Raw genomic sequence first — 21,099 nt, 5'->3', positions numbered from 1 at the left:
GAGCATTTTTTAGCTTAGAAGTTTATCTTTCTGATAAACACAGACTTGCAATCCTTACCTGCTTTAGTGCCTTTTTGCTGTGCTTCTGTGATGGAGAAATGACTTTACTTGCTGGAATGGAGGGTGAGGGGCAGCCTGACTGGGGAGAGGATGGCTGTGACAGTCTAGACGATACTGGGAGAAAAAGTGACAAGGAAAATTGTGTTATGAGAGTTAATATCAAGCACCATTCCTTCCCCAGATCATGTGATGCTACCTGTGTTAAGAACTGTGACCCCAACACTTTGGGGCAGAATCTTCTTTTTGGAGTTTACTGCAAACATTCCCCTTTTCAGTTTATTTCATCAGAAAGTTCTAGTGAAGGATGATAGGACGGGGAAGGGATTGGTGTTAGTATACATTATTTTTCTGTTTAAACTTTCAATGCAAGTGACTGAAGAAGTAGTATAGTGTAAATCATGAGTCATCAAATTAGAATTTAGAAGAGATCCTAGGACTCTTTGGGTAGTATCTCTGCTCTTAAAGTAAACATGAAGGTCACTTACGACATGACTCATTGGACAACAAGGAGATTTCCATCTCAAAATTTTTATCAATGTTTTACACCCACATTCCTTTCTCTCTTACCAATATAGCTTTAGCTTCATCTGGAAAAAAGGCCCATTTGAAGATTGGCCTAAGAAAAGCAATATAGGTTTTCCCAGGGTATAACTATGTTTTATATCATCATTAACTGCTCTTTCTTGAAAAAAAAAAAAGCTATTTTTTATTTATTTGAGACATCAAGAGAAAGAGGCAGATAGAGAATGGGCACGGCAGGGCCTTCAGCCACTGCAAACGAACTCCAGACACATGGGCCACCATGTGTATCTGGCTTACATGGGTACTGGGGAATTGAACCTGGGTCCTAAGTTTTGCAGTCAAGCACCTTAACGGCTAAGCCACCTCTCCAGCCTCTGTTATCCTGAGTTGGGCTAAACTGTAATCATACATAGCAAATACAACTTTATGTTCTACAAAGTTCGACAGTATGTGAGTATTATTCATGTCAAGCAATAAAACTGGTGTGTGTGTGTCTGTGTGTGTGTTACAGAGGGGTAGGGGATGGGCATGCCAGAGCTTCTTGAGAGAGGAAAGAAAGAGAAAAGTGATGATTCCTGAAGAATTGAAGAATGCACGTTGACTAATGTCTTCTCTCCTCTTTAAGGAACTGAAAAAGTATTGATAGCAAGCTTTCATGTGTGGTGGTTTGAATGTAAAATGCTCCCCATAGAGTTGGGTGTTTGTATAATACTTAGTTCCAAGATAGTGATGCTCTTGGGGTAGGTTGTAGAACTCTTAGGAGGTAGAGTTGATGGCAGAAGAGTGTCAGTAGGGGTGGACCTTGAGATTTTAGAGCCAGGCCCCATGTGCCTTTTTGTTTCTCCCTGCTGATATATTATGATCCCACTTCCTGCAACTGCCATGTTTTCCCACCATGATAGAAACTATCCTTGAGAACTGTAAGCCAAAAGACAAGAAAAGTTGGAACCATTACAGGATGGTTAGGATTCCAGGAGAAAGTGGAGGATATAGTAGGATTCATAGTAACTGAACAAGTGCTTCACTTGTGTCCTCACATATGGGTACCCATAAAATAAATCCTATTGATGCTAATAGAACATCATAAGGAAGAATTTGCAATGAATACTCTTAATTTTTTTTTTGTTTATGTTTTTCAAGGTAGGATTTCACTGTAGCCCAGGCTGACCTGGAATTCACTATGTAGTCTCAGGATGGCCTTAAACTCACAGAAATCCACCTCTCTTTGCCTCCCAAGTTGGGAGGGGGGGGGGGTTAAAGGCATGTGCCACCACACCCAGATAAAGAAAGTTTTTTTTTTTTTTTTTTGAAGAGAGAGAGAGAGAATATGAATGGGCATACCAAGGCCTCTAGCCACTGCAAACAATTTCCAGATGTATGTGCTACCTTGTGCATCTGCCTTACATGGGTCCTGAGGAATTGAACCTGGGCCCTTTGCTTTGGAGGTAGGCACCTTAACTGCTAAGCCATCTTTCAGCCCTGCAATGAATACTCTTGATCTTGGCATGGTAAGACCAAGAAGCTTTAAGATACCAATATGGATTGCTTGATGGCTACCTGACATGAACAGAAGCAAAAATATGCACATTTTGGAATACAACATTCCAATTTACTATTTCATGTCCTGAGGAATATAAAGCAGACAGCAGTAGAAAACATTAAGACAATTTACTTTAGTACTTTAATTCTGTATCCCAATCTTCCTGAAGAAGGTATGTGTGTGTAGGAAATAACTGACATACAGTAAACTTGATAGAAAGCACATGCTCCAATTCCAGCACTTGGTAGGCAGAGAAAGGAGGATTGCTGTGAGTTTGAAGATAGCCTGGGACTACAGAGTCCAAGGTAAGCCTGAACTAGGATGAAACCCTACCTCAAAACAAAACATTTCACTTATCATCTCTTACGTAAAACGGAGAATAACTCTAGAATTGATTGAGCAGGAAAAAACCTCACAATGTACCTTTAATGGCATTTAGCCTATCCATAAGTTGTACACTCATCACCACCATCAGGTTTCATCATCACTTCCAAAATGATATGCTGGATGCCCTGGTCTTGGGCAACTACTTATCTATTTTCTGTCTCTATGAAGCTGCCTAATCTGAACCTTTGTTATAACGGAATAATAGAATACATATTTTAGAGCTGGGCATGGTAGTGCATGCCTTTAATCCCAGCACTTGGGAGGCAGAAGTAGGAGGACTGCCATGAGTTCAAGACCTGTCTGAGATTACATAGTGAATTCAAGGTCAGTCTGTGCTAGAGTGAGACCCTACCTGGAAAAAAAAAAATAATAATAATAAAAAATAAAATGTGAAAAAAATAATAATAGTAATACATGTTTTTTCCTGAGTGGATATTTTTGTTCACTTAGTGTAATGCTGAAGTTTCATCAATGTTACAACATAGCAACATTCCATTCTTTTTACTGTTGAGTGATAATTTATTATGTGCACATGCCACACTGTATATATTCATCCACTGATGAATATTTGAACTATATCCAAATTTGGCTATCATGAACAATGCTCTGAAGAACATTTAAACGTTTCAACACTTCAGTGTGTGTTCTCAAATTTCCTTTGCTTATTTATTGGGGGGGTGTTTCAAGGTAGGGTTTCACACTAGCCCAGGCTAACCCCGTGGAATTCACTATGCAGTCCCAGGCTGGCCTTGAACTCACCACGATCCTCCTACTTCTACCTCCCAAGTGCTGGGATTAAATAAAAGGAATGGATCATCATGCCCAGCTGTTTTTCTTATTTTTTTAAAAAAAATTATGTATGTATGTATGTATGTATGTATGTATGTATATATGTGAATGAACACTTGAGTACACCAGGGCCTCCTGCCATTGCAAATGAACTCCGGATATGTATGAACCACTTTGTGCATCTGGCTTTAGGTACAAAATGGGGAAATGAATCTGGGGGCATCAGACTTTATAAGCAAGCACCTTTAACTGCTTAGCCATCTCTCCAGCTGATTTTTCAATTTTTTAAAAACTTTTTGAGGTAGGGTCTCCTTCTAGCTCAGGCTGACCTGGAGTTTACTGTGTATTCTCAGGGTGGCCTCGAGCTCACGGTTTTCCTCCCACCACTACCTCCCAAGTGCTGGGATTAAAGACATGCCCCACCACACCAGGCTATTTTTTGTTTTTGAAACAGGATTCCACTCTGTGGTCCTGGTTGGATTCAAACTCATGGTAATCCTCTTGCACCAGCCCCTGAGTATGGGATTATAGGTATATATTACCATGCCTGGCTTAATTTTCATTCTTTTTTTGTTAATGTGTATGCATCGGTGTGTGCATGTTGGTATATGCGTAGGCATGCATGTGTGTGTGTGTGGGGTTCACACATGTATGCATAATATAGGGAGGTCAAGGTGTCATTCTTAATCACTCCCTTCTTTATTGAGATGGGGTCTTTCAGTAAATCCAGAGCTCACCAATTTAGCTAGACTAACTAGCCAGCTTATACCACACTGGCAGACTCTGCTTCCAAAACGCTGGGATTACAAGCATGTACTGCCATACCCAGTATTTATATGGATCCTAGGATTTTGAACTCAGGTCCTCACTCTTAAGTAGCAAGCCCTTTACTGCTCCTTAACTGACACCTCTATTTCCCTGAGTTCATTCCTAGAAGTAAATTATTGGTCATATGACAACTCCATGTTTTCCAAAAAGACTGCTCTATTTTATACTTCAAGTTGCACTGTATCAGTGGTTCCACTTTCTCTACATATTTGCCAACATTCGTTCCTGTTTGACTTTTGTATTTGGCCAATATTTTTAGAGGAACATTAGGAAAATATAAGCTGAACTATTAATATTGATCAGATTTTCCAATGTTGTGCAGAAAAGTTAAAATGTACATTTCCTCATCCATCTTAAGTACTAATTATACACAAACAAAAGTAATACCACTGATTCTATTATATAATTCCATTTCTATTGTCTCAAACATAAAGCTATCTCGAAGACAAGACACTTGGCAGTTTCTCACTAAAAATAAAGTCTTGACTTCTAGGTAGGATGGCAGCATAGTCACCAAGCCAAAGCACCTTGGGGGAAGGGAATAAGCAGAAAAACAGCAAAATACATTCTTCTACTGAAAAGTGAAGATGTATAAGAAATTACCAACCATTGCATAAAAGCAGGAGAGAAGAGCTTCTAGCAAACAGCCAGAGTCCCGCCAAGCAGCCCGAGCCCTGCACAGAACCTAAGAAAAAGCCAGGTGAAGGGATTTTCCACCCACACCAGCCTCATGGAACAGTCAAGAAATATGGAAAGGGGGCAGGGTGGAGAGAAGGTTTAGCAGTTAAGGTGCTTGCCTGAGAAGCCTAAGGATCCAGGTTCAATTCTCCAGGTCCCACATAAGCCAGATGCACAAAGTGGTGCATGCATCTGGAGTTCATTTGCAGTAGCCCATTCTCTCTCTCTCTCTCTCTCTTTCTCTCTCTCACACACACTGTGTCTCTAATAAATAAATAAAAATAATAAAAAGAAAAAAAGAACAAACAAACAAACCTGAAGGGAAAGACAGCAGAAACCAGGTGAGTAGCTAGCTGTAAACGAGAACACAACTGGGACTGGGTGAACAGTTCCAGAAAGCACTGAGTACCCTGCACAGCTTCCCTTCCCCCAACTGCCAGTACTAGGAACCATCAGAGAACTCATCCATGCCCCACTCCACATGACATGACATCCAGCATAGCCAGTCAGAACACAAGATCCAGTGAACCAAGCCACCAAATCCACAGCGCAACAGGAAGGGGCTGAGGTGGGCGCTCAGCATAGATGTGATTGGAAACCATCCTAAAAGGTAACAGGACCTACTTAAACAAAACCAGGTAAACAGAAGAACTACACTGGAAGTGCTAATCTCATTTTCCATGCCAGGGTAGGTTATGTGTTAAATTGGATTGATGTAGTCCTGGTTGGCTTTGCTATTATCAAATAAGCTGTATTTTGGTGCTATTACTGCCTTTGAAGATTTCTAATTTATAGGGCCTTTATTCTAGTTTTCCGTCATTATTGGGGGCAGGGTTTCACTTGGCCCCAGGCTGACCTGGAACCCATTTCAGATGAGCAGGTCTCAGCCTCCCAGCTGACAGGGACAATACACACCTTTAGGAACCTTGACATTAATGGATTATCTGTCTGTTTTAATCCTCTTACATAAATGCCCTGGTCTTGATTGAATATGTACAATGTTCAGTTGAATTTTAGAATTTGCCAGTAATTTGATTCCCCCAGCCTACTAGAATACTTGAATACCAGGCAAACTGAACACCTAGGGTTACTACTGCTGCTATTCTGGGAGTAAAGAGCAACACCTGGCACCCTAAACTGCTACCCTTTAGATGTATAACATGAGATTTACACATCTAAGAATACTACATATAATTAGAAAACCCAAGCATCAAATTTATTCAAGATACAAAAATCTCTACATTACAAGAAACACACACATACACACAAAAAAAATCAAGACAATTCCACCAAATAAACCCATCAAAAATGATATCCAGTGAGACTGATTTAGATGAAAAGCCTGAAAAAAAAAATCAAAAAAAAGATTATATCTATGTTTGAAGGATTCAAAGGCATCAAACAAGGAAACAAACTCCTGAAGGAATTCCAAAAGAACACAGGAAACCAAGGAAGTTAAGGAGGTCAATAAAAGACATAGCAAGGGACAAGAAATAATGGAAACAAGCCAATCAGAAATGAGAAATGAGCCAGGCATGGTATCGGTATCATACTCCTTTAATCCCAGCACTAGGGAGGCAGAGGTAGGAGGATCACAATGAGTTCCAGGCAAGCTCAAGAATATATAGTGAATTCCATATCAGTTTGGCTGGAGAAGAGTCTATCTTGGGGGGTGGGGGAGAACCTAGACATGCAAAACAGATAGAAAATTCTATAGAAAGTCTCACCAGTAAAATGGATCAAGGAGAGGACAGAATATCTAAACTATAAGACATGGTGACAGATATAATGAAGTCCAACAAAGAGAAAGATAAACTAATAGAAAGGCAAGAATAGAAATTTCAAGACATTGGGGAAACAATGAAGAGATCACACAGGAAATTATGAAAAGTTGTGCTTAAGATTGACCTGAATAGCAACTAAATGAGAAATATAACTGGCCCTTTAAATATGTTCTTGGCAATAACAAGAAAACATCATCAAAGTAAAAAACAAAACAAAACAGATCAAACATAAGAATACACAGTATAGTAGAAGAAGAATTTCACTCTAAGCCAGGCGTGGTGGCGCACATCTTTAATCGCAGCACTCAGGAGGCACAGGTACGAGGATCACCATGAGTTCAAGGCCATCCTGAGACTACATAGTGAATTCCAGGTCAGCCTGAGCTAGAGTGACACTCTATCTCGAAAAACCAAAAAAAAAAAAAAAAAAAAAAAAGTTTCATTCCAAAGGCTTAGTGGGTATTTTCAACAAAATCACAGAAGAAAATTTCTCCAAATAGGGAAAGTGATGCCAATACATAAACAGGAAGCCTTTAGAATGCCAAACAGACAAAAATCAGGAAAGAACCTCTCACTGCCTTATTGTAATTAAGCTATAAGACACACAAACCAAAGTCAGTATAATGAAAGCAGTTAGAAAGAAAACTCAAGTCCCATATAAAGGTAAGCTCATCAGGATAATAGCAGATTACACAACACAAACTTCATAAAAGCCAGATCATGGAATGCTGTATTCAAAGTTCTGAAAGATAACAAACTGTCAAGAAAGATTATTTTATGCAGCAAAGCTATCCACCCAAACTGATGGAGAAATAATGACATTCCACAATTAAAAAAAAAAAAAGGCCAAAGGAATATATGAACACTACTAAACCACCTCTACAGAAAGCACTTTAAGGGATCCTTCATGCAGAAGAGAAAGAAAAGCACATATGTAAGGAAACAGGAAAAAAATAAACCATACTCATAATAGTTAATATAAGAGAGTAAGGAAAAATAGGAAGAACTATGAAACAAGAATAATGCCAAGAATAAACACACACCTTTCAATAACTTTTAATATCAAGGGCATCAATACCCAACCCAAAGACACAGGTTTGTCACCAACAAAAATAAGGCTAGTGTCATCACCCTATGTGACTTTAAGCTATATTAAAGAGCCACACTTACAAAAATAGTATGGTACTGGCACTAAAACACATGGAGATCAATGGAACAAAATAGAGGACCCAGATCTAAGTGTGGGCAGCTACAGTCACCTGATCTTCAACAAAAATGCCAACAACACTCATTGGAGAAAAGACAGCTTCTTCATAAAATGATGCCGGAAAAACTGGATATGTGTCTGGAGAAGGATGAAAACAGGTCCTTATCTCTCCATGTACAAGAATTAAGTCCAAATGGAACAAAGATCTCAATACCAGACATGAAACTCTGAAACTATGAGAGAAAAAAGTAGGGGAAACCCTTCAACATATTGGCATAGGCAACAACTTTCTGATTATAACCCAAGTTGCTCAGGAAATAAAAACCACAAATCAACCACTGGGACCTCATGAAATTACAAAGCTTTTGTACAGCAAAAGACACTGAATAAAGCAGAGACAACCTACAGAATGGGGAAAAAAATCTTTGCCAGCTATACATCTGATAGAGGATAAATATCCAGGATATACAGAGAACTCAAAAAACTAAGTAAGAAATCAAACAACCCAATTAAAAATGGGCTATGGAACTAAATACAGAGGTCTCAAAAGAAGAAATACATATGGCATACAGACATCTAAAAAACTGTTCTATATCCCTAGCCATTAGGGAAATGCAAATTAAAATTACTTTGAGATTCCATCTCACTCTTGTCAGAATGGCTACCATCATGAAAACAAATGACCAAAAATGCTGGCAAGGATGCAGAAAAAGGAGAACCCTTCTACACTGTTGGGGGACTGCAGTCTGGTTCTGCCATTGTGGAAATCAGTGTGGAGGTTCCTGAAGCAGCTAAAAATAGATTCAACAAACGACCCAGCTATACCACTCCTTGGCATAAATCCTAAGGACTTGTCTCACTACCTGATACTTACTCAAACATGTTTATTGTTTATTGCCACAGTATTAACAATAGCTAGGAAATAGAACGAGCCTAGATGTCCCTCAACTGATGAGTGGATAATGATGATGTGGCACATTTATACAATGGAGGTCCACTCAGTGGCAAAGAAATATGAAGCTATAAAATCTGCAGGAAAATGGATGAATCTGGAAAGGATTACACTTAGTGAGGTAACCCAGGCCCAGAAAGCCAAATGTCACATCTTCTCTCTCATATCTGGATCGTAGCTACAAATGATTGGACTTCAATGTGAATAGGAATAACACTCAGTAGCAGAAGGCAGTAAGGTAGAAAGGGGAAAAAAAGGAAACAGAAAGGGGGAGGGGACTTAATAGGATGGTATTGTACATATGTAAGTAGAAGAACAGATTAATGGGGGTGAAAAGGCCTAAGTGAGGTCAGGGGAAGAAATTGAGTAAAGGAAAGGTAGAGAAAGGGCTAATCAAAATCTAAGAGAATATAAATAAGTTATATGGAAACCTACTTTTTTGGACAATGGAACACTCAGGAGCCATAGATTGTTAATAGAAAACTTTCAAGGCCAGGGATGGGATATGTTCCAGTGAGTTGTTGGCCAGGGAGGTCTCTGATATCCACAAAACATTACAGGCCATTGCCAAGGCCCTTGGCTTCCCACCAGAAATAGATAGTAAGACCCTATTGCTGAAGGCTACAACATAGTTGGGCTGCAAAGTCACTGAGAAATCCTGCTGGACCTGAGCTGAAAATCTCTTCCATGTACAACTGCTGACAGAAAGCTGGAAAAAGCTATGTGGCATGCAGTTCAATGGGGGAGAGAGAGAAATCACCAGTGAAGATACTCAACAGTAGACACTGTAAGCCTTATATTTGGCCAGCAAAGCCAAATGAGCCAAGAGGTGCAATAGGGGTATGTCTGTTATGGGGGAACAACCACTCTCCAATTGGACTGGAGGCCCACTCCATGGGAGGGAAAACATGCCTGATACTGAAAACCTACAACAGGGGTAGTCATGCGCCCTAGGAGTGTAATGTTTGCTACCATCTGGCTAAATGCTATGTTCACCAAACTGCCTAGTAAGCACTTCTCTTAATGTTCATACCCATATACTAATACCACTCTCACTTTTGGTTAGAGAACCTTCTCTTTTCAGACAGCAGTGAACCTCGGATGATCCAGAAGGCACCATGGTGCTGAGAAGTGATAGAGGAGTGCTCAGCACTGAAATATCTCTATCACTCCTTCCAAGGCTCAGGGTCCATTGGGGAAGAGGTGGTGGAAAGAATGTAAGAGGCAAAGGAAGGGTATGAGTCCTTATAATGTGCTCCTCCAGAAACAAAATGGCCTGGATATCCATGACCTCAGAGTGCCTGACACTACCTACACAAGACTATCATAATAGGAAGAAAAGATGATGACATCAAAATAAGAGAAACTGATTGCGATAGGGAGGGGATATGATGGAGAGTGGAGTTTCAAAGGGGAAAGTGGGGAAGGGAGAGAATTACCATGAGATATTGTCTATAATTATGGAAGTTGTCAAAATAAATTAAAAACAAAATAAATTTCAAAGTTATATATTTACTGCATATTATATGTGGTGTAAGTTGAATTAGCTTATCAAAAGATATGCAGGTAGCACAAAGCAAAGGAAAGATTTAAATTTTATTTTCAGAATAATGAATGGGTACTTGGAGTAGGCTAACAATGGTGGTCACCTAAAAGGTATGTCCAAGTCCTTATTCCCAGTCTGTGAATGCTACTTTATTATGGAAAGAGTAGTGACGATTACAAGTAAATCTTGTGAAATCAGAAGATTACTCTAGGTTATCTAAGTGGATCCTTAATCCCACCACAATGTGTTTTTGTAACAGACATATAGACAAGAAAGATCCAGAGCAGAAGAAAAACTAGTCATAAGGCAAATTAACTACCCAACACCTGAAATTCAAAAAAGCAAGGGAGAACGGTCTCTCTGAAATCCCCTTTAGACCCTTGCTGGCACCTTGCTTTCAGACTTCTACAGAACTGCTAAAAGAATAAATTTTGGGGACTGAAGAGATGGACTGCCTGTGAAGCCTAAGGATCAGGCTTGATTCTCCAGGTCCCATGTAAGCCAGATGCACAAGGTGGCCTATGTATCAGGAGTTAATTTGTAGTGGCTAGAAGCCCTGGCATGCCCATTCTCTATTTTTTCTCTCTCCTTTTCTCTTTGTCTCAAATAAAAATAAATTTAAAACATTTTTAAAAAGAACAAACTTTTGGTGTTTTAAGACACCCAGTTCATAGTAATTTACTGGATCAGAAAACTGATAAAGTACTTGAAAATAACACTTTTTAAATAGCTTTATTTATTTGGGGGCAAGTGAGAGAACAAGGGAGAGGGAGGGAAGGAGAGAGGGAGAAAGAGAAAATGAATGAATGAATGGGTATGCCAGGGCCTGTAACAGATGCAAACAACTCCAGACACATGTGCCACCTTGCACATCTGGCTTATGTGGGTCCTGGGGAATCAAACCTTAGTCCTTAGGCTTTGTAGGCAAGCAGCTTAAATGCTAAGCTATCTCTCCAGCCCCAAACCTGCAAATATTGCTACATTTTTGCCTGTACTTGGATCAGCAACATCACCAAGAAGCTGATGCTATTTTACTAAAATTTTCATTTAGTAATTCAGCAGGGTGTGATAGTGCACATCTTTAATCCCATCACTCAGGAGGCAGAGGTAAGAGGATTGTGTAAGTGTAAGGCCACCCTAGGACTAAAGAGTGAATTCTAGGTCAGCATGGGCTAGAGAAAGAACCTATCTCAAGAAACCAAAACAAACAAACAAACAAACAAAAACAAAAACACTACATTCAGACCTGGAATAGGTTGCTGCTCTGTGTTACCAGTAGTTCTAAGACTTTTCAGTGATTAAACAAGAAAATAAGACTTATAGTTGTATGACCAACATTGAGCAGGCAGGAGGATGATGTATTTCAGGTGTAAGGTCAGCCTGGACTACTTACAGAGTTCTAGGCCTGAGCTTGGGTGATGACCCAGAAAGTAAAGTGCTTACCACATAAGTATAAGGCCCTGAGTTCAGATCCCTAGCACACATGTAAATACCAGACTAACATGGTAGTCTACCTGTAACATAATGCTCAGGAGGCACTAACAGAGCAGCCTCAGGAGAAGCTGGCTGGCTAGATGAGCTGAATCAGCAAACTCTGGGTTCAAGTGAGATACTCTATCAATAAATATGGTGGAAAGCACTCAAGGGATCAAGGAATGCACCCAATATCAACCTCTGGTCTTAACACACATGTGCACACAAGTGTACTGACAAATGTACACACATGTACATATGCACAAAAACCCTTGTTTTAGAAAATCTAAATTCAAATTCATGATTAGCAGGGCATGGTGGCACATGCCTTTAATCCCAGCAGTCTGGAGGCAGAGGTAGGAGGAATGTCAAGAGTTCAAGGCCACCCTGAGGCTACATAGTGAATTCCAGGTCAGCGTGAGCTACAGTGAGACCCTATCTCAAAAAAGAACCAACCAACCAAAAAAGCAAGCAAATTCATGATTAGATGTTAGTGCATAACTGTAACTCCAGTACTGAGTAGATACAGGTAAGAGTTGAAGGTCACTTTTGCCTACATAGAGTTTGAGGCTAGCCTAGACTAAAATATGGGTGGGAGGAACCTGAAATGGCTCACTCAGTAAAGTTCCTGCCTAGCAAGCATGAGAACCTGAGTTTTATCTCAAACTCATGTTTAAAAAAAAAAAAAAAAGTGGGTAATGGTGACACATACCTGTAATCGCACTGCTGGGGAGGTGAAGATAGGCAGATCCCTGGAGCTCACTGGCCAGAAAGTCTAGCTACTTGGCATGCTACAGGCCTCTGAAAGACCCTGTCTCAAAACAAGAAGATGGACAGCCATTGTGCATTTTTAAAAATTTGGACATAAAATGCCCATGCATGCTCATGTGTTTGAACACCTATGGAACCTTTAGGAGGCTGAGCCTTGTTTGAGGAAGTGGGTCACTAGCCCAGACTGTGAAGTTTTACATGACTTGATTTCCTTCTCTCTCTCTGCTTCCCGACTATGAATGCAATGTGATGGGCTGCCCTACCACCATGCCTTCCCTGCTGTGATGAAATGTAACCCCTTGAAACCATAACCCAAAAGTTGTTTCTGTTCAGGTATTTGTTCACAGCAATAAGAAAAAAAAAATGAACTAAATTAAAAAAAAATAAATGATCTGCTTGCCTCTGCACCCCAAGTTCTATGATTATAAGCCTGCAATAGGACTTTTTACCATGCACGCAGCAACTTAGCTCCACAAAGAGTCAGGAGAAAGAAATGTGTATTACTCTATCTGCAACTATCTTACAAGTTTCTAACAGCTTATAATTAAAAAAAAGAAAAATATTAACTATATGGTCTACCCAGGGTGAATATATGAAACTTCCACAATGAAACCTGTTTGTTTGTTTGTATATGAGAGAAAGAGAGTAAAGAAGGGGAGAGGGTAAGCGAGGAAGATGAGAATTGGTATGCCACAGCCTCTTGTTACAGCAAACTAACTACAGACACATGTGCCACTTTGTTCATCTGGTTTTATATCAGTACCAGTCATCAGGCTTTGCAAACAACCTGTAGCTGCTGAACTAACTCTCCAGCCCCAAACCTAGGTTTGATTTTTTTAAAAATTTTTATTTATTTATTTATTTGAGAGCGACAGACACAGAGAGAAAGACAGAGAGAGAGAGAGAAAGAGAGAGAGAGAGAGAGAGAGAGAGAGAGAGAGAGGCAGATAGAGAGAGAGAGAGAATGGGCACGCCAGGGCCTCCAGCCCCTGCAAACGAACTCCAGACGCGTGCGCCCCCTTGTGCATCTGGCTAACATGGGACCTGGGGAACCGAGCCTTGAACCAGGGTCCTTAGGCTTCACAGGCAAGCGCTTAACCGCTAAGCCATCTCTCCAGCCCTAGGTTTGAGGGAATCTTTTTTTTTTTTTCTAATGAAGCTAGGGCTTGAGAAATTTATGATTAAAGAGATAAAAGCAGTATATACTTTAAGTCAAAGCCCTGTTCCTATCTCCAAACTAAAGCTCTGTCAGTGTTTAGTATGGCTATCTTTAGAAAATAAGCTTATTGCTCTCTTATAGCCAGGTAGTTTTTACTGTTTAAGATCATGGAAATGAAAAATTAAGACACTTGGTTTAATCTCACCCAAGCTCTGGTCCTAAGTTATTTTACTATTCTGAGCAAGACTTTTCAATCCCCAAGGACCTCAATTCACTAGTTGCTATATAGTTCAGAAAATGACCAATTATAGCTACTGTTTTTCTTTCCTCCTTCTTTAAAAGACAGAGATGGAAGACAGTGAAAGTGAGAATGGGCTTCCTGCCACTGCAAAACTCCAGAATCATGCACCACTTTGTGCATCTGGCTTTGGGTGCGCACTGGGGAATATAACCCAATAACCAGACTTTGCATGCAAGCACCCTTTTGCTACTGAGCATTTACTCCAGTCCTAGAAGCTACTTTCTTTTAAGAAAATTGTTTCTAAAATATTCAATTAATTGCAAGCAGAGAGAGAAGATAATTAAATCTGGGTCAGCAGGCTTTGCAAGGAAGTGCCTTAACAGCTAATTCATCTCTCCAGCCCCATAGAAACTACTTTTAATATGAACACTCTGGTTCTCCAAAGTACATATAAATGAAAAGCATGTAAAACACACACACACACAAAACTTATGTGTACACACTCACACCAATCAACTACTTTTCCACAAAAGGAAAATGTAGGAAAATCCATGACTAAAAAACACACATAAAAAGAAATCTGAGCTGGGCGTGGTGGTATATACTTTTTAATCCCAGTACATGGGAGGCAGAGGTAGGAAGACTGCTGTGAGTTTGAGGCCACCCTGACAGTACAGAGTGAATTCTAGCCTGGGCTAGAGCGAGACCCTACTCTGCAATACACACACACACACACACACACACACACACACACACACACACACCACACACACACCACACACACACGGGGGGAGGGAGGGAGGGAGGGAGGGAGGGAGGGAGGGAGGGAGGAAGGAAGGAAGGAAGGAAGGAAGGAAGGAAGGAAGGAAGGAAGGAAGGAATCAATCAATCTGCTCTAATTTCCTTACAAATACATATAGGACAATCATAATAAAGGAAAAGTCCATAAGCAGTCTTATCAATGAAACAAGTTGATAAGTCAACTCTACAAAGCCAAAAGGAAAGTGGGGGGCACAAATTCTTATCAGTGTAAGTCTCTTTGCAGATTGGTTTTGATTGTAGGACTCAATTTAAAATGATAGATTGTGGGAGAAGAGATGATAAACTATAAAAGATTTCACTGGGGGCTGGAAAGATAGCTTAGCGGTTAAGACACTTGCCTGCAAAGCCAAAGGACCTCAGTTCGATTCCCCAGGACCCACGTAAGCCAGACGCACAATGTGGCAGAAGCATCTGGAGTTCTTTTGCAGTGACTAGAAGCCCTGGTGTGACCATTCTCTACCCGCCCCCACACCTCTCAAATAAATAAATAAAAATAAAATATTTTTTTAAAAAGATTTCACTGGAATAATGCTTGTATTATAAAGAATAAAACTTTATTTCCAGAGCCGGGCGTGGTGGCGCATGTCTTTAATCCCAGCACTCGGGAGGCAGAGGTAGGAGGATGAGTTCAAGGCCACCCTGAGACTACATAGTTAATTCCAGGTCAGCCTGGACCAGGGTGAGACCCTACCTCAAAAAACCAAAAAAAAAAAAAAAAAAAAAACTTTATTTCCAGCTGAGCATGCCTTTAATCCCAGCCATCAGGAGGCAGTGGTAGGAGGATTGCCATGAGTTCGAGGCCACCCTGAGAATCCATAGTGAATTCCAGGTCAGCCTGGGCTAGTTTAAGACCCTACCTTGGAAAAACAAAACAAAACAAACCAAAAAAACCCACAACTTTATTTCCTATATTAGATCACCAGGACTGCTATTGTTTTTAAGTAGGAGACTGATAACAAATGGAGTTTTAAAAATGTTGTTGCTTTCTTTCTTTCTTTCTTTCTTTCTTTCTTTCTTTCTTTCTTTCTTTCTTTCTTTTTCTTTCCTTCCTTCCTTCCTTCCTTCTTTCCTTCCTTCCTTCTTTCTTTCTCTCCCTCTCTCTCTTTCGTTCTTAGAGAGAGAGAGAGAGAGAGAGAGAGAGAGAGAGAGAGAGAGAGAGAATGGGCACACCAGGGCCTCCAGCCACTGCAAAGGAACTCTAGACACATGTACCACCTTGTACACCTGGCCTAAGTGGGTCCTGGAAATTGAACCTGGGTCCTTTGGCTTTGCAGGCAAGTGCCTTAGCAGCAAGCCATCTTTCCAGCCCACAAGAAGAATGGGGAGATGGCTGGTTCAGTGGATAAAGGCACTTGTTTGCAAAGCCTATTGACCCATATTTAATTCTTCAGGACCCAGGAAAAAGTAGATGCACGAAATGTGAAAATAATTTTAAGTTAGATGACTTCTCTTGAGGAAACGTTTTTATTCTCATAGTCCTGTGAACCTCCTTTCTAGAATTAAGAGACCAGTTTTGTTTCTAAGACTTTTGCCCCCATAAGTGCCATCTACTTCAGGCTGGCCTGGCTACAGTTCTTGTTGTTTGTTTTTAATTTATTTTTTGAAGTAGGAATTCACTCTAGCTCCGAGGTTGACCTAGAATTCTGTAGTCTCAGGGTGGCACTGAACTCTGGTGATCCTTCTACCTCTGCCTCCTGAGTGCTGGGATTAAAGGTGTGCACTGCCATGCCTGGCTACAGTTCTTACTTAAGTTCAGAGTCCCCTAAACAAGACAAGAAAGTCAGTCTGGAACAACTTTCTTGCTTCTGATTTCCCTCACTATTCCAGTCGTAATGGTAGTGCTGAACCTTTTACTCAGCCTCTACCAACAAGAACATTTCCCAGAAGTCTCTCCACCTAAGTTAATTGTTGCCAAAAAGTTCCTTACCAGGATGCTTTTGAAAGGAGGTATCATCTTCCCTACTTAGTAGTTTAACATATACAAAATGATGCTATTGGGCAAGTTGATTGATGGCATTTTTACACAACCAAACATAATATATGCAAACTCCTGGTTTAAAATACTTTTAATATCCAATAAAATTAACACCAACATGCTCCTACAAATAGTGATTATTAATAGTGAAAAGGAGTACTTCACATAAAGTGACACTAACGGGCTGGAAAGATGGTTTAGTGGTTAAATTACATCCCTGGGAAGCCTAAGGACCCTGGTTCGATTCTCCAAGTCCCATGTTGGCCAGATGCACAAGGGAGTGCATGCGTCTGGAGTTCATTTGCAGCAGCTAGAGGCTCTGGTGTGCCCATTCTCTCTTTCTCACTCCCCCTCCCTCTGTCTCAAATAAATAAACAAACAAATAAGATACTAAGATGGTAAAAGCAGACCAAAATCCCTCAAAACTTCTGTATCAAAAGGTAAAAATAGCTGGGCGTGGTGGTGCACAGCTTTAATCTCAGCACTTAGGAGGCAGAAGTTGGAGGATTACTATGAGTTCGAGGCCATCCTGAGATTACATAGTGAATTCCAGGTCAGCCTGGGCTACAGTGAGACCCTACTTCAAAAAAACCAAAAAGTAAAAAAAAAAATATTCATGCAGCCATTTTATGTGAGAGTTATTTATATATAATTCATTTTAGGAAACAAGCGAATTTCACTTTTATGATTATAAAAAATGATTTTAGCAATCATTTTTCTAGAATCATGTCACCTTACCTTGGTGTGAAATTCCATGTAGCTCTTCTTTGAATACTGTTTCCTATCTAAGAGGCTAAGGCTAAGAACAAAACTACATAGTTTTAAAGTACTAGTCAAATTTGTTTGAATTTGGCTGAAACATACATATCAAGTTTCTGCCCATCTTCAAATAAAAGCATGTTTTGCAGTAAGAGCTGTGTATTTTGCACATAAAAGGAAGTGGTTTTAGATACTATCATAATGTTCTTCCTGTCTTACAATGCAGTTCAAATTAAATGATGTCAGATTGAGAGTAAAACCTACAAATAAGAAGGAATACTACCTTTATTCAAATTTTGATTTGATTACAAATGACTTAGAACTGTCCTGTTTTGGATTTTGTTGTTTTCTAATTAATGTTTGTTTTTGAAATAAGAGTCTTGCCTTGGTACCCCAGGTAGGCCTGGAGCTCAGTCCTACTGCTTCAGCCTCTCCAATATTTAGATTACAATTGTGTACCACTATATGCAGTTTAGAACTGCCCCATTGAATGGTGTTACTGTCATTGTTTGCTAAAGACTGTTGCACTAATTTCTACTGGACTACAAAAGCACTCACAAATATTCAAGATATGCCTAAAATTTTATAGGTATCTATATTCTATGAATGACCCAAAACTAAATGCAGTCTCTGCAACTAAATCACTGTTTGTTACTGGTATCTCAGCATTTATCCATTTAATTTCATGTAATTTTTTCTTTTCTTATTCTTCTATTTTTATTTCTTCAAGGTAGGGTCTTGCTGTAGGCTAGGCTGACCTGGAATTCACTCACTAGTCTCAGGGTGGCCTTGAACTCACCTCTGCCTCCCAAGTGTTGGGATTAAAGGTACGCACCACCATGCCCAGCTCTTTATTTTTTTATTTCCAAGGCAAGAGGACACAAAGGCAGAAAAGGGGGCTATCATTGATACCTTCTTCCCTTTGGCTAGACCAGGCTGGGATTTCAACACGGCAGCAGGTAAGGAGAGAGCTGTTCAACTTCCTCCTGGGAATGTCTTTCTCTCTTCACATGCTCACCCACCCCAGGTTGCCTGGATGCCTTTGGGGTGAACCGTGGCAACCCCCCCCCCCCCGAACAACAATCCAAAAACCGGGCTGGAGAGATGGCTTAGCAGTTAAGCGCTTGCCTGTGAAGCCTAAGGACCCCGGTTCGAGGCTCGGTTCCCCAGGTCCCACGTTAGCCAGATGCACAAGGGGGCGCACGCATCTGGAGTTCGTTTGCAGAGGCTGGGAGCCCTGGCACGCCCATTCTCTCTCTCTCCCTCTATCTGTCTTTCTCTCTGTGTCTGTCACTCTCAAATAAATAAATAAAAATAAATAAAAATTAAAAAAAAAATCCAAAAACCCACAGCTGGTACCTGAACAGGGACCTTATGAAATGGACAGGGTGACTTCTCTCCCAGAGGGACTGGGAGACATAGGCCCATGTGGCCTTGCCTCTATGTTTTTGAGGGCTGGCAGGTTTCTTTCTTCTCCTTTATTTTCGGTTCGCACCATTATGTGGGACCAGACAGGACAAACTGGCAACTGATGTCTTAGGCAAAGCCACTATTCGGTATTGACTGAAGGCAAGCCGTCCTCTGCCTGAACCCCGACAGCCCATTGGGTGTTGGGAAAAACCCTCTATCTATTTCTCTCAGACACACAAAAAAGCTGGTAACACATTGACCTCTTCTTAAAAGCCTGTAGGGCAGGTCGCCAGCCTCTTAAACTTGTGGACAAGCTCATGCCCAGATCTTTGGGGAATCCCCTGTGTACTAATCAGCCCTCAGGAACGCTGCCCTCTGGTCTTGGCATTCTAACCTTTCTCTGTTGTGTCAAAAAATAAAATAAAATCTCAGATTCATGGAATAAGAACTCTTCTGAAAGTTAAGGGAATTAGCTCTCCCACAGGGAGGCAGGATCCTTTGGGAATAAGTCCTCCAGGTCATTTCTGGATTTCTGGGCATCCATGTGGACCCGCATAGCTTATCTGGCTAGGAAATAAAAAGTTTAGGAAGGAAATGTCCCCTCACTCCCTTTAAGCAGCAAAACTACAAGCCAGCTTTGCAAGTGCTCCAAGTCAGAGTCAGATGGTAGACAATGGCGCCTCTGCCCGTGGAGGTGCCATGTCTCTGCCTCCTCTCCCAGTGGTCCCTCGGGTGGAGCTACTCCTTCTTCAGTGGCATCCCAGCAGTCCTGGAGGAGCCCCTCTTTCCCATTCAGGTGTTCAGAATCCTTGGCATCCCAGCAGTCTTCCTGACCATTACCTCCACGTGTACTACACTGGACCCCTGGTGAGTGCCAGGAGTAAGGCAGGGTTGATCTAAGGTGTATGCAAGCCCCACCCAGCTGCCACAGTGCACCAAAAAGCAGCAAGAAAGAAAAAAAAATGTCAACTTTGTTGCATGGTATCATAAATATAATTATTGAATTTATGTTCTAGGTCAACTTCAACTTTCATAGAGGATTATTAAAAACAACAGAATTCTCTCTAAAGCAGTAACTTATAATTTGTCAGGTATCTTTAAAAAAAATTATAATGTCCTTAATGAACTTAAAAGGAGGAGGCAACTGACCTGACTTCTAGACCAGCCTGCCTCAAGATAGCAATAATAGTTGCCTTAGTTTAGTGACTTATTGGTATTAATAACACAAAATTGTCTTTAGACCTACTCACTTGTTAGTGAGTAATAGGATTAATTAATTTGGTATAGTTTTTAATAAAAGCCTTAAAAGAAAGATGGTTAATAATGGAGTGAGATGAATTGACTGAAGGAACTGGGAAGGAATTGTTCAATGTTGGGACATAGAATGCTCGTTAAAAATGCTTTTTGAGTGGTACTTAGATGAGAATGTTAAAGTATGTGTATAAAGATGTGTGTATGTAGGAAAGAACTTTCAGGCTAAAGCTCAACACCGTGCCTGAAGTTATAGATTTTTCAACTGTTTACAGACTCTTAAGGATACTCTAAACGTTTTATATAGGTACATTGTCTTAATCTAAATTCATCTTACATTAGACACAGGTGATGCCTCTGCTAGGTGGGTCACAACGTCATAAGTACAGATATACTTGGAGGTTTAGCCAGGTTAAACATAGACAATAGTCACCTTTTGTTTTGCAAATGGGTAAATTTGCTATGTAAAAACAAAGAACTTCAGAATAGGATAAGGAATGTCAGGATGCTTATCTTTCTGCTCTATAATTTCATTTTGCTCTTGCTTTCCAACATATGCTTTTTAAATTCATGGAAAGCTGGACTCTGAAGAAACGGATAGAGTCCCCTTTATCTCAGACCTCATGCAAGTTTAAGCCATGTGTCCCCCAGACTCTGACTAGAGACAAAATGGCCAATTGTCTCTGACAAGGAAAAAGGAGTACAGCATATAACTGTGGTTCTCTTTATAGTTCTTCTCTTTGGAATACCTAAAGTCACATCTGTTAGATAAAATTTCTCACTAGGCAAAATATTAAATGGGTAAACTGAGAATCAAGGTATCTGATCAGGTTACAAACTCCTTACATAAGACAAGCATCAGGCTTACCTAATGTTTATATCAGGGTAAAAACATATGATACATAGCACAAGTAAACGATCTCTCTCTAATATCAACAAAGGGGA

General features: G+C 40.4%; 1 protein-coding gene across 3 annotated transcripts in view; it reads right to left on the bottom strand.

Annotated features, from left to right (window-relative positions):
• Positions 1-21,099, bottom strand: part of Asxl2 (ASXL transcriptional regulator 2) — a 204,698-nt gene that overhangs the window by 65,232 nt on the left and 118,367 nt on the right. For all 3 annotated transcript variants that reach the window (XM_004663740.2, XM_045148908.1, XM_045148909.1), the window contains one exon: positions 59-174. In XM_004663740.2, coding sequence (XP_004663797.1) covers positions 59-174 — 116 coding nt within the window. The remainder of the gene's footprint in view (positions 1-58; positions 175-21,099) is intronic.

Source organism: Jaculus jaculus, chromosome 5, assembly GCF_020740685.1.
Source record: "Jaculus jaculus isolate mJacJac1 chromosome 5, mJacJac1.mat.Y.cur, whole genome shotgun sequence".
NCBI lineage: Eukaryota > Metazoa > Chordata > Mammalia > Rodentia > Dipodidae > Jaculus > Jaculus jaculus.
The sequence above is the reverse complement of the archived record's forward strand: the minus strand, read 5'-3'. Positions and strand labels throughout refer to the sequence as shown.